The sequence below is a fragment of the Grampus griseus genome (genome assembly GCF_964374135.1).
Source record: "Grampus griseus genome assembly, chromosome: 9".
In the NCBI taxonomy this organism is placed as follows: domain Eukaryota; kingdom Metazoa; phylum Chordata; class Mammalia; order Artiodactyla; family Delphinidae; genus Grampus; species Grampus griseus.
Window position 1 is genome coordinate 46,483,490 of NC_139003.1, and position 14,757 is coordinate 46,498,246.

The window sequence follows — 14,757 nt, forward strand, 5'->3', positions numbered from 1 at the left end:
TGAGAGACCCATGACCATTGGCATCCTCTTTCACATTCCTGGAGAGCTGCCCATACTTTCCACCCCTGTCCTCCTTGCTGGGCAGTTTCAGTAGGCCGTTCTCCTTTCTACCTGCCTTATTTTGACACCTGTTGAGTGGAAATACTGTCTAACTGGCCACCGGTGGGAGTACCCGAGAGTTTACAATTTAGAACAATGCCATGTAATGTGAGGATAAGACTAATTATTTCTAAAGCTCATATCAAATCCAAAGCTGAAAAGGTGCTTTTAAGTTCAATGTGCCCATTAAAAGCCTTATTAGCAGTTGTCATCCACTGATGGAATCTCTCTATCAATAACAAGGCACAGTCTACGTTCTGGAAAATAAAAATTTAATGCTGAAGATGTTCAAAGTTGATTTGGTATCTATTCAAAGTACCTTCTAATACTGATTGTTTTTATAGGTGTAAAGAATAATAATATCATTTTTATATTTTATATACATATTATACACACACGATAATGAATATTGTAATCAGTTGCTTTAAATAAAAGCACTTAACTACACCAAGGATTTGAGAGGATCTAAACTTTTGTAAAATCATCAGAAAACGATTTTTGTCATTACATGGTTTTCATGTCATGTTTACTGGCTGAGTTCTGTCTATCCCCCTCCAAAGACAAAACCAGTTCTAATTATCTTAGCTTTATCAACATGAGAAGTTCAGCAAAGCTCAGGTAAACTTCAGTAACATTTGATAGATCTAGTTAGTGAATACAGATGTTGGTGAACTGAACTAAATAGAATAGGCTGGTTTTCTTGTTTGGATATAATAGCACCTACTCCTAGGGTTATCATGAGGATCAAATAAATTACTATATGTGAAGTCTGAAGTGTGGGAACACTACGTGAGCGTTAAATAGAAGAAACAGCACATACGGTGATAGAAAATATAAGGATACCTGCCCAGCTATGCTTAAGTTATTTCATTCGTCATTTTTAGTCACTGAATTCTTACAAACTTCATTTAAAACAATTTTTTAGAAATGTGGTAAAATATACGTAAAATTCACCATTTTAGCCATTTTAAGTGTATAGTTTAGGGGCGTTAGGTACCTTCCCACTGTGTGCAGCCACCACCACCCATCTCCAAAGCTTTCTGCATCTTTCAAAGCTGAAACTTGTACCCATAAAACAGTAACTCCCTGGACCCTCTTCCCCTCGGCCCCTGGCAACCACATTCTGCCTCTGCGTCTACGAATGTGACTACGTTAGATGCCTCATAGAAGTGGAATCACACAGTATCTGTCCTTTTGTGATGGGCTTATTTCACTTAGCATAATGTCCTTAAGGTTCCTTCATATTGTAGCCCATGACAGAATTTCCTGAAGAACATTCCATTTAAAGGCTGAATAATATTCCATTTTATGTATATACCACATTTTGTTTATCCATTCATCCACTGATGGATACTTGGGTTGTTTCTACCTTTTGGCTGTTGTGAACAATGTTGCTATCAACGTGGGTGTACAAAGGTCTGTTCCTTTCAGTTCTTTTGGGTATATACCCAGAAGTGGACTTGCTGGATTATAGGATAATTCTATTTTTAATTTCTTTATAAACTTCATTTTAAGGTCTGAAATGACAGTGTTTTTATGTAGAGTTAAATACTGATATGTCATTAAAATGAAGATGTTTTCTAACAAGTATAAAAATATTCAGTTTTTGCAAACAAATACAATTCTATATGCTATAAATAAAGTCTAGTTAATTTTAAAAATATTTAAATTATGTAAAATATGGAGAGTTGAGAGGTAATGATGGATATTCCAAACATTTAATGATCAGTTTTCAGTTCTCCTGCTGCTCAGAGGAAGTATGAGGTTAAACAGTGGCCATTGGAGAATAGTAACATAGCCTTAGAATTATGTTTTATTAAAAAAAAAAAAAACAAACACAGAAAAAAACCCCAAAAAAACCCAAACTCTCTTATCCCAGAGCAAGTTGCTGTTCACAGCTAATCTGAATCCCAGAGTTTTGTTCTCATAATATTGACTTTGGACCAGTTTCCTGCTGAAATTGGATAATAGAAGCAATTAGGGATATTTTTGATAGGTATAATCTGAACAGGTTGAACTAATGACCACTGAGTAATTCAGATATTCCACCACTTTTCTCAGTGGTTGAACTGTGAGATACTTTGTAACTTTTGTGGTAATCAGGGTATCTAGATCATTTCTGGAGAGTCTGCCTCCAAACCTACATTTACTGCTTGCCTCATGGATCTGGGATGGGGGCAGGTAGAGGAATTGACATACATGAGCACGCTTGGACCTGTCCAGGTATCACCATAGGTGATTGCTGTATCTATATAGTAGAAGCTGAAATAGCCCTTTCCAGGCAGAGAAAGGATTTAAGGTCCCATGATCCTGTGAACCAAAATGGGCAGTATGGGGAAATAGATCATCATTTTTAATTTTTATTTTTTAAATTTTTATGGAAGTATAGTTGATTTACAGTGTTGTGTTAGTTTCAGGTATACAGCAAAGTGATCAGTTATGTATCTATCTTTTTCAGATTCTTTTCCCATATAGGTTATTACAAAATATTGAGTAGAGTTCTCTGTGCTATACAGTAGGTCCTTCTTGTTTATCTATTTTACATATAGTAGTGTGTATACGTTGCTCCCAAATTCCTAATTTATCTCCCCCGCCACCTTTCCCCTTTGGTAAACGTAAGTTTGTTTTCTGTGTCTGTGAGTCTGTTTCTTTTTGTAAATAAGTTCATTTGTGGGAAACAGATCATCTTAATGTAGTGTCATTAGCTTATTTTAAAAGCTTCATAAGAATTATTTTTTAAAATCATACCCTAGCAAGAAAGAAATCAGTCATGCTGTCAGTGGAAACCCAGTCAATGTATCACAGGAGGCTATCCTTGCTTCCGGCCGGAACTGTTCGCCAGAAAAAGCATGGCATGATGAAGTAGGAAGCCTGGTTACACATTAATTTGGCAATTCTTTGCTGTTTTGTTAGATGTATCTTAATAAGGTGTGCTGTGTGCTCTTAGCAATGGGTGTGTGTGTCTAGTTCTAGGTGGAAAAGCACCTAGGGTTTCAAAGCACTTTGAAAATATGTGATATCAAATCAAGGTGTGTATTTTCACTGCTAATCTGATGGCAGAAAAATACTGGGCATGATGGGCTCTGGAGCCAAATCAATGTTCCACCACCTACTATGTGGCCAGGGGAAATTAATGATGATCATTAAGGCTCAGTTTCTTCATCCATTTAATGGGGAGAATAACTGCATCTCCCCGAAGGTTCACTGGTGAGGCTAAATGGCATGATAAATAGAAGATGGGAAACCAATGTAACTTTTCTATCTATGCAATTCCATTGGAATTGATTTAGTTTTTTCTTTTAAGGACAGCTACCTAGTTTGGATGGCAGGTAGGTGCCTAAGAAAATATACTCCCCTGGATTTTTTTCTTTTCTTGTATAAACAGAGATAATCCTTTTCATTCTAGCAAACACCTAGAGGAGTTTCTCCATTAAGCACAGAGATGCCTTGAATCTTCCAGAAAGCTAGACTTCTGAGCTAATCTGGGCCTATTTCCCCGCTCTGGAGAGATGCCCTCCAGCTCATCATTGCGGCGCTTGATGTAAATGGAAAAGGGGAAGGAAAGCTCCGTGCCTACCTGAGCATCGGACTCCTTGGGCGATAAGCCCCCACATGAAGTTGGCGCAGTATTCACACCAGTGTGGGCCTCGGAACGTGTGGACCTGTGAGCCAAGACGAAGAAAAGCGTTAGAGAAGTCAGTCACCTGGAGGCAGGTGGCCTTGGACATGAAACAAACAGACGCCAAGGAACAAAGGCCTGAGTGGGAGTGAGCATCCCTCACTGGGCGTTGTCTTTCCAGTGGGGATGAGTTGTGAACAGACCTGGAAAAAACAGAGATGTGCTTTGATTTTTGAAAATCCTCCACTGAGCCTCCATGCCCCACACCAGAGCCAGAAAGGAATGTGGAGAAACAGTAAGAGGACAGGGCCATGCCATCAGCTAAGGAATGAGACTCTCCCTACCCCAAACAAGGCACTGTATGGAAAAACCCAAGAGAGCCTGAGCTGGCTGCTATAACCTGCATTTAGCTCAGCAAGTTCTGGAAGGCAGACCTCAGTTACTGTGGCCTTTTGACCAAAGCTGCCCTATCTATAGAATATCCAGGTAGGTATAAATAAGACATGACTATGGGAAAATTAGAAGGTTCCAAGGCTTTAAGCCACTTTCAGAAGAGGCATTTAAAAAGTGAGGGAGTTCAGGCTTCCCTGGTGGCGCAGTGGTTGAGAGTCCACCTGCCGATGCAGGGGACAAGGGTTCGTGCCCCGGTCCGGGAAGATCCCACATGCCGTGGAGCGGCTTGGCCCGTGCGCCATGTCCGCTGAGCCTGAGCGTCTGGAGCCTGTGCACCGCAACGGGAGAGGCCACAACAGTGAGAGGCCCGCACACCGTAAAAAAAAAAGTGAGGGAGTTGGCTGAAAATGAAGGCTACCAATAGGGTCTATAGAATTGCCTTCCCCAGAGAGGTGTCTGCATTCAGTAGGCCCCGGTGTGACCTCTGGGTGTGTGTAGGTTGAAAGTCCCTTCTGATTGGCCAAGGTGCCAGCCTCCTTGGTTGGTGGCCAAGTCAGTTGTTAAATATTTTGAACATCATGAAGTAAGGATGGTCTTATCTCTCATTATTCAGGTACAGGTCCACCTGTGACAGGACCATGTATTAAGTCATGATTTAAAACAAAAATAAAACAAAACAAAAATACATGTTCCCGGGCACCAATGAGCTGCAAGAAGCAGAGCTAGGGGAATCCTTGAAAGCAAATGTGGTTGAAGTAAGCCAGAAACCATCACAGGCAGTCTATTTGGGGGCATATCAATCTATGTGAAGAGGTCTTGAATTTTTACAAAATTAAAATATTATGAGACTGTGTGGCTCCTATAAGGACCTTCAAAGTTTTAAACCTCCATTAACAAATAAAAGACATGCAGACAATATTATTTTTTTAAGAGACTGGGAGGCCTGTACAGGCCTGTATAGTCAGGATGACAACTACGGTCACAATTTGGGAAGATGTTCATCAGAGCTCTACTTAAGAAAAAATGGCATCACTTTGAGATCTTTATTTATTTATATATACTAGTAATTGGGTATACATAAAGTGACAAATGAAACAAGCTTGGTTCCCTCCTAATGGCACTCACAGATTTGTCAAGGCAGAGAAAGTAGTCAATCAACGCATCAAAAAGAGCAACTTCTGACCACGGTTTCTATGCAATAAAGCTAAGTTATAATAGTCTTTTGGTATTTCAGTTTGTCACATGCAAACTGCCCCCCTTATACAATTTCTCCTTTGAAAAATGATCGGGGGGGGGGGGAACCTCTCAGAATTATTTTTACTAAAATGGAGAATCGTGCTGCAAGGAAATGACACTAAGATATGACAAAGCACCCCTTGCTGGAATGCAGAGAATCCGTCCGAGGGAGCATTTGAATTCTCCCAGAGCCAAAATGCCATGATTCATTGAAAGGCCCATTCATATTAAATGTGGTACTAAAAGAATTCCTCAGTAAAGTGTCCTACTGAAAGCTGAACATTTTACAAATTCAGCAATCAAAGGTTTCTTAATATTTTACTAGAAGTGTTCTAAAGGGACTGCTGGTTAATCATGGCAACAAAGTTGATTGCTAATATACCGCTGAAACTGCAAGGTCGATAAAATAATATATCTCAAAAAAAAAAAGAGAAAAGGTGCGGAAAGGGCTATAAAAGAATAAATGAGGGCTTCCCTGGTGGCGCAGTGGTTGAGAGTCCGCCTGCCGATGCAGGGGACGCGGGTTCGTGCCGCAGTCCGGGAAGATCCCACATGCCGCGGAGCGGCTGGGCCCGTGAGACATGGCCGCTGAGCCTGCGCGTCCGAAGCCTGCGTGTCCGGAGCCTGTGCTCCGCAACGGGAGAGGCCACAACAGTGAGAGGCCCGCATACCGCAAAAAAAAAAAAAAAAAGAAAAAAATGAGGCTGTTACTAGAGAGATTTAAGAAAGGCCCCTGTGTTATCCATGAGGGTCAAGAAGTCATCTTTTGAAAGGTGACCTCAAGCTGCTTGAAGGAAGAGAAGGAGCCAGTCTGGTGGGGGCATTGAGGCGTGCATTTCAGGCAGAAGGAATCTACGGGGGTCCTGCAGGAGCAAAAGAGCTTGGTGTGACTGAGGGACTAGAAGGCCAGGGTGGCCAGAACACCAGAGTGAGGGGGAGAGAAATTGGGATGAGGTTGAAGGTAGGACAGGGCCTTGAAGGCTTTATTAATGAGTGTGGATTTGTTTGTAATCTAGGTCCAATAGGAAGTTCTTGAAGGACTTCAAGTAGGAAGATGATTTTTTAAAAAAGATGTTCTGACCGCCGTGTTGAAAATGGAAGCGAGAGTGTTAATAGCAGAAAAGATTCAGGAACAGGGTAGTGGTTTCTAGTTGGGAAATGATAGAGGCCATGACCAGGATGTTGGAGGAAGAGATATAAAGTGAATGGATTTGAGTTCTCTTTTGAAGATTGAATTTAAAGGACCTGACAGTAGAATAAATGTGGGTATTTGAAGGAGAGAGGAATCAACAGCGACTCCTAGATTCTAGCTTTAGAAACCGGGTGGATAGTGACGCCACTTGCTGAGATATGGAAGACATTCTTTTGGGAGAAATTCAAGAATTCAGCTTTGAGCAGTTTAAGTTAAAATGCTGCTGAGATTCCAAGTTTAATGGTCAAGCAGGAATTCACACACAATTCAATAACTCAGAGGAGGAGTGGAACTGGAGGCATACATTTGGCCATCCGTGACAAGTAAATGGTATTTAAAATCGTGTGAATGGAATAAAAAAACCTATTAGCAATAGAGAATAGAAAATGAGGAAAATAGAGCTCAATTCCAAGCCCATGGTGCTCCAACATTTGGAGAGAACCAAGAAAGTAAAGTGTTTCAGAAGTCAAGAGGTGAAGCGTGTTTTAGGGAAGGAGTGGCCAACCAGGTTGAATGCTGGAAAGAGGTCCAGTTAAATGAGGGTTGAACTGTGATTCAGACACATGGAAGTCACTGGCAACCTTGGCAAGAGCAGTCTCTGGATTGTTGAGGGCAGAAGTCATACTCGAGGGAACTGAAGGATAACTGGGAGGCACGGAAGTAGAGAAATGTGTAGGCAAATTCGTCAGAAAGTTTGGTGGTGATGTCCAGCAGAGCAACAAAGATAGCTCCAGGGAAATAAGGGGTGGGCCCTGGGAGGATTTTTTTTTTTTTTTAATAGAAGATGGGAGACGTTAGGGCATGTTGACTTGTCAATGAGATTGATACAATAGGTAGAAGAGACTGGAGATGCAGAAGAGAGAGAAGCAAAGGAGTGATGATCCTGAAAAGCTGAGAGATGATGGGGTTAAGGGCATATATGGAAGCGATATTCAAAAAGAGAAACAGTTGAGATCTTTCCAGAATTGCTAAAAGACACAAAACCCTCAGGTTAAGAAAAGCTAAATGAGCCTCAAACCTGATGAATAAAAAATAATTTAGACCTACACAGATTAGAGTGAAAGTGCAGAATACCAAAGAGACAAGCAAAATCCTGAAAAAACAGGTTACCTGCGAAAGGACAGCAATTAGGATGAAAACAGACTTCTCCTCAGCAAAAAAGAGACAGGTAGATTACAGATTTCATCAAAGTGCTCAGAGAAAATTACTGCCAACCTAACTTCTATACACAGCTAATTACCATTCAAAAGCAAGGGTGAAATAAAGATATTTTCAGACAAATGCCAAGAGTTTCCACTCACAGGTCCTCACTCAAAGATACACTTAGGGATAATATAGTTCTGTAAGAAGCACATTGAACCTAGTGGGAAAGGACAGGATTCAAGAAGCCAGGGTGAGCAAGAAAACTGGGAAACACAGGCCAATCTAATCAAGCCTGTTTATGAAACAATAACAAGATGACTAATTTCAGAGGACTGAAAAACAGGATGAAAAAAAGGATATGGAAGATTCAAACAGTAAAACAAAGAAACAAAAAAGATTATTGTAGAATATAATAAAATAGAAAAATAAAAGAAAAAGGATTAAAAAAACTAACAGGTGATTTTTAAAAAGATTTATAAGATAGGCAAACCTTGGGCAATTGATCAAGAAAAAAGGCACAAACAATAAAAGAGAGGACATGAATGCAGATGCAGTAATGATATAAAACAAAAACCTCGAGAATGCTAACTTTCTACCCACAAAATTAAAAGTTATATGAAATGGATGATTTTCTTAAAGAATATAAATTATCAAAATGACTCAAAATAATATAGAAAACCTAAATTCAATTATACCCATTAAATAATTAAATCTGCAGTAAAACATCTACCCTCAAATAGTCATTGATCCCAAATGATCTTATTAGGTTTAATCGAATTTTTAAAGAACAATCTCTAGCCAATACAGACTACTGCAGAGCAGAGAGGAAAAAAAAGAAAAGCTCCACAATTCACTTAATGAAGGTAATGTAATCTTGATTCAAAAACCATACAAGAATGGTACATAAAAGTAAAATTATACCTCAATTTCAATTATGAACATAAATATAAAAATCCTACTGAGTGTAGCATTATATTTAAATGTCATGACCGAGGAGGGTTTATTTCCGGGATTTAAGGTAGTTGACGTATTACTAGAATTCATAACAATAATAAAACGAGAGAAACCACATAATCATTTAAAAAATTAGAATACCAACAGTTAATAAAATTCAACACCTGTTCATAGTAATAGCTATTAGCATACTAGAAATAGAGGGAACTCTCCTAAAAATGGTTGATTAAAGATATCTATGATACACATATAATAAACATCACATTTAAAGATAAAATATTAGAATAATTTCCTTTAGAGTCAGCAGAAAGAAAAGGCTGCCTGCTATAAGTGCTTCTCTTGGGCATTATCCTTCAGAGTTTTAGCCAGCATAATAAAACAAGACAAAGAAATACATCATCTATGGTTGGAAGAAAGAACAAGCCCATCAAGTTTACTTAATATAAGAGCAATAAGAAGAAATCAGTAGCATCGTTATACATCAGCAATAACTCATTTTGTTAAATCATAAAAATTAAAGACTTCATAGCATCAGCAATAATCTAATTATAAAATAATTAAATTAAGTAAGGAGATATTCTATATTCATAAGTAAGGAGATATTCTGTATTCATGTATGGCAACGTTCGATACTGTAAATATATCAATTATCCTCCAAATGAACCTTTAAATTCAATGCAATTTCAAGCAAAGTCTCCATGCTGCTTTTCACAAAACCTGACAAGATGGCCCTACAATCTATATGGAAGAATAGAGCAGAAAGAAATAGCGACGATAATTTTGAGTAAGTAGAAGAACGTAAGAAAACACATCCGACTATGTATCAAGACTTAGATAGTTAAAAAAAAAAGTAAAACACCATGCAGGATGGACAAACAGACCAGTGGTACACAGTGGAAAGATCAGAAACCACATCACACATATATGGATACTTGGTATATCTCAGAAATGGCATTACAAAGTGGTGCGGGAAGGATGTCAGAGAGGGGAACTATTTCCTAGTTCATCCACCCATTCACCCACTCATTATTCACTCATTTATTCAATACTTACATGCTGATTGCCTACTTTTAACCTGGCACTATACTAGTCCTTGGATAACAAAGTCAAAATAGATCAGGGGAGCAAAACCTTCCTGCACTCAAGGATCTCATCTACAAGAATAAACAGGCAACATAAATAATTATCCTATGGTAGGATACTGGAGAGAATAATAAATTCTTCCTGAGAAGGCTGGGGAAAGAGGTATTTGAACTGGGTTTTTGAAGGATGGATAGGAGTTCACTAAACTGGGAAAGATTAGGCTTATGGGGAGCTGATGACGTTGACCTGGAGAGGCAGATACTCGGGGAGAACATTCCAAGAAGAGGAAACAGCACAACCAAAGGCCAGTGAAGGTGGGTTTGGCTTTTTAAAGGCATTCTTTTCGTGTAGGTCATGCAAAAAAAAAAAAAAAAAAAAAAGGAGTGGCAAAATTCTTATCTGGAACACCTCCAATGGATGAAGAAATCACATGGGAAATAACATGCCTTGGGGTAAAAATAAAAATGCAATATTTAGGAATTAGGAGAGTAGCTACAGTGTTTACCACACATTGACAAAATGGAAACTGGTCTACCGGATGCTTCAGGAAATACAGGATACGCTAATCACAGATTTTCTAAAATTTCACTTCTTGCCATATTTTAAAAAATAATTAAGCATATCAAGATTGCATTTAATGCTTATTAGCCCTGCTCATATTTACCAACAACCTTTCCCATCAGTGTTTCCCCACTGCCTTCCATCTCATTTCTTCAGCCAAACAAATGCAGGCAGACATTTCTGAATAGCAAATAGCTCCACTTATTGTCCCCACAAATACACATTCCCCAGAAATATAGCAAAATGGGGACACAAGGCAATGTAAAGTTAGTTAAACATTATTTTAGGTCCACTGCCTAATTTCCGCTTTGTGATGCGACGTTTATTTTCACAGCTGATATATCGTTCAATTTTCTTTTGGGTTCACAAGGACAATCTCTAGACAGGAGGCTATATGTAAATGCTGAGGGTACGCTCTCTGGATCCATTTTATTTCGGATTGAGTTATTATGTTTACTCTCCCAATGAAATGCCCCATATCTTGAAAAGTCACTGATCAGTTTTTTCCATTCTCTGAAGTTTATTGATTTTCAAGAGTATCTTTTCAGCAAAAAGAACATTTTGCAAACTTTAGGGCAGTAACTAAAATACCCCAGACAGGAAGAAAATACCCCAGACAGGAAGAATGTCTGTCCAAGACTATTATACTGGGCCTGGTCTGCCTGGAATTCAAAAACCACACCAAACAGAAAAAGATGATATTACAGGAGATAAAGTCTGTTTGACAAATAGCCCAGGAATAGCCACTTAGGAAAAACAAGAGCAAGAAGAGTTGTCAAGAAAAATCTCAGGCGTTTAGCAAGTATCCCCCAACTTGACTTTCTAAGTGAGCAGGATGTTATTTGTCTCACATCTGCTGAATCTGGAAAGCAGTATTCTCTGGTGGTTTCATAACAAATATGTTTTGATGGGTCAGTGTAGACACCGCCCAAGTGTATAATCAGCTCAGCCCAGGTTCTAGACCATAAGAAACAGAAAGTGCTATTTATGATGTGCTACAGTTGAGAAATTTTGCTTTTCCTTATCAGTGTACATCAGCGTTTCTCAACCTTGGCACTATTGACATTTTGGGCTGGATAAGTCCTTGCGCATTGTAGGACAGTTAGCATTATCCCTGGCCTTTACCCACTAGATGCCAGTAGCAACCCCTCAGCTGGAACAACCACAAATGTCTCCAGATATTGCCCAATATGCTCTTGGGGACAAAGTAACCTTGATAGAGAGTCACGGGTATAGACTAAAACCACATCACCTCAGTTTGTCATTTTTATTACTCCTAATAAAATGAGAACTTTATTCTTTTACTTTGATATGAAAAGGACTCTGGATCAAAGGCAATTTTTTCTTAGCTGCTTTCTATGCAGAGAAGAAGGGGCTGGAGATGGCTAAAGTCATTTTCAGCTACAAGTCTCTGGGTTTGGGGCTCATCTAGTCTAGCTTTTGCCCAGTTACCTGGGCGGCTGGAGGACAGGTGGCTTGTCCACGGTCACCCAGATGGTCAGCAGCACTTGGCCTCCTGATCTCAGCCAAGGGTTTTTCCTATAATCGACTGCATTTCCCATCATCATGTGACATTGAACTTGTGTGAGAAATTAGGTTAAACTTTGGACTTTTCCCTCTTGCAAGATCAGATGAAATACTGGCCTTGAAGTGAACCTTTTCAGATGTAGGGAAATAGCCAAGGGGAATCACTGGGCCTGTGACTGAAGACTCTGGGTTTTCCTGTGAGGGCTGCTGAGCAGACGCCGTGGGACAGCCGGGTTTCTCCACCGTGGCACCACTGACACCTCCCCCACCCCTCCACCAGATGCGTCTATTCAGCAGCTGTTCTAGTACATTTAAAACAGGATTTCATTTCTAAAACACTGACTGCCACAAAGCGTTTTGGGATTCTCCCCATTGCATATGATGAGATATCCTTATGCTGGCTGACTTCCTCTCAGGTTGATGAGGGCATCAGCACCAACATCCTTTGACACTTCCCCGCTCAAAGACCGCCAGGGCCCCCACTGTCAACTGCAAGTTTTCTCAACCTTGGTACTATTGACATTGGGGCCGATAACTCTTTGTGGTGGGGACTGTCCTGGGCCTTGTAGGATGTTTCGCTGCATCCCTGGCCTCTGCTAGATGCCAGTCATGAGAATGAGAAACGTCTCCATTGCCAAATGTCCCCTGGGGAGCAAAACTGCTCTGGTTGAGAACCACCTAGCAGGGGAAGAGCTCACATTCTGTTTTTTTTGTTTTTTGGTTTTTTTTTGCGATACGTGGGCCTCTCACCACCGCGGCCCCTCCCGTTGCGGAGCACAGGCTCCGGACGCGCAGGCTCAGCAGCCATGGCTCACGGGCCCAGCCGCTCCGCGGCATGTGGGATCCTCCCGGACCGGGGCACGAACCTGTGTCCCCTGCATCGGCAGGTGGACTCTCAACCACTGAGCCACCAGGGAAGCCCAAGAGCTCACATTCTTACGTCACCACCATCTTTCTTGTACCTGGCAGTGCCTGGCACATAATTGGCCCTCAGTCTGTATTTGCTGAATAAAAAAAAAGAATGTCTAAATAGTTAGCTCTTCTTAGAACTTATACCCAACTAATACGTACAGTGATCACTGGTGTTTTTTTTTCTCTCCACAAAACACAAAAGGAGTATTTCTCTAGACTTAAAAAGCCAGAATCAGCCATTTAGTCATTTAGAATAGTCCCTTGGAATGAAATGTTCTCTGGCATAAAAAAAACTCAACATAAAATTAGTAACAACTGACCATTTTATATGGGCCAGACTTGTTAGTAAATGATTTACATTTGCGGAACACCTTGGCCAAGCCACTTGCCTGGTGTGTGGCCTAAGCAAGGAGTCTCTGTTGGGTTAGCTGTCAAAGCCTATTTTCTTTCTACCAGGCTCTGCTGGTTTGTAAAGGATTTACAATGACAGTGTCCCAGTATTTACATAAAAACATGCCAAGGAGGTATAAGATAAGCTTTAGGTCAGACCCTGGCAGGCAGAGAAGGTACTCACCTATGTGAGAGCCTCGTCCAAAACTTGTTTCCTCGCTTGGCCAAAATCCCTGCCATGAATGAAATTCCATTGCAGAAAGGCATTGTGCCGCTTGTCTCAAGAGGACTCATTTAAAACACGACTACTAGATTAATTTAGCTGTCATTTTCATGAACAAGCCCTTTTTAAAATGAGCACGTACTATCTGTGGAGTAATAGTAAATCTTGGTGAATCAAAGAAGAAAGGGTTTTCGTGCAACCTACCAGGTTGCTTTGTCAGGAAACAGGTGATAGTTCAAATTAACCCTCATGTGTAGCCAATTTGTAGAATGCAAAGCCTCCAGATGACATGGAGAAGGAGAAGCTAAGATCTAGAAACTAGGGCTGGCAGGTCTCAGCAGGGAGGTTCCATGGAGTAACTCGGCAGATAGGAGCAATGGAAGGGGGGCAGGAGAACCAATCCAGGGGAAGAGGGTGGAGAGTTTGCCAGACACAAACCTCATTTACTTCCCAGGTTTGCTGAGGGCTAGTCCTAGCTCCAAAATGGCACAACAGCAATGGGTACACTTTGTAAAAGATGGAACTAAAAGAATAGAGACTCTTCCTTATACCCAAACAGATGACAAGACTAACTTGTGCTGCAGAATGCCCAGGCTCTCAGATACTGATATAAATAATAACATCGAGGCTCAGAGTAGCTTCATGACCTCCTTCAAGCAGAACCCAGTGGAAAGATTTGGACTTTGATGTGAAACTTTAAGTGGAATTCTTCAAAACAAGGAGGAAAGGATTACAGCTGACATCTCCAGGCTATCTAGCTGGGAGTTACAATTCACACATAACCTGGGAACCATCCATCCTCCAGACATCCTATAGCCCCATCCGTGTATTTATGGGGAGGGGGTGACCTCCATGGCCAGACTTATCTGAGCATAGTAGACACCTGGTCTGAGTCAGGCTATTCCGATTCTCTCTCTGGAAATTTAGAATTGGGATTTTGTGGCTGGTCTTCGTAATATGTAAACCAGGGAGTTACCATCAGCCATATCCTGCAGACCATATGGACTAAGATATTTTTGTGCAGGGAGAGAACAATGAGAGTAGAAAGCAATGAAATGATGGGAAGGGAGGGAGAGAATGGAAGAGAGGGAGGGAGGGAGTAGAGAAGGAGACAGTGGGTCCAGGTGTACCCCCAGCTCCTGCTTCCTCCCTGCCTGAGTTCTGAGCAGTCCCTTGGGGGCTCTATGAGGCCTGCCTATTATTTCACTTAAGATGGTTTCCAAGGGTTCTATTATTTGAAAATAAGGGGTTTCTAATAACTATAACGGGGAGCCAAGCTACAATAGATAAAAATGACTCATCTTCATAGCACTTTGAGAGCAGAAGCCTTATTTTCTTCATAAAGCCCAGTATTTCCAAGCCCATTTATTCCAGTCTCACTCTGAGTCCCTCATTTTATATTCAAGGTGATGAAGTTAGCCTTTC

General features: G+C 40.6%; 1 protein-coding gene across 3 annotated transcripts in view; it reads right to left on the reverse strand.

The window, feature by feature from the left end:
• CHN2 (chimerin 2) overlaps positions 1-14,757 on the reverse strand; it is a gene marked incomplete at its 5' end in the record, with an annotated part of 331,632 nt that overhangs the window by 20,559 nt on the left and 296,316 nt on the right. For all 3 annotated transcript variants that reach the window (XM_082661915.1, XM_082661914.1, XM_082661916.1), the window contains one exon: positions 3,677-3,761. In XM_082661915.1, coding sequence (XP_082518041.1) covers positions 3,677-3,761 — 85 coding nt within the window. The remainder of the gene's footprint in view (positions 1-3,676; positions 3,762-14,757) is intronic.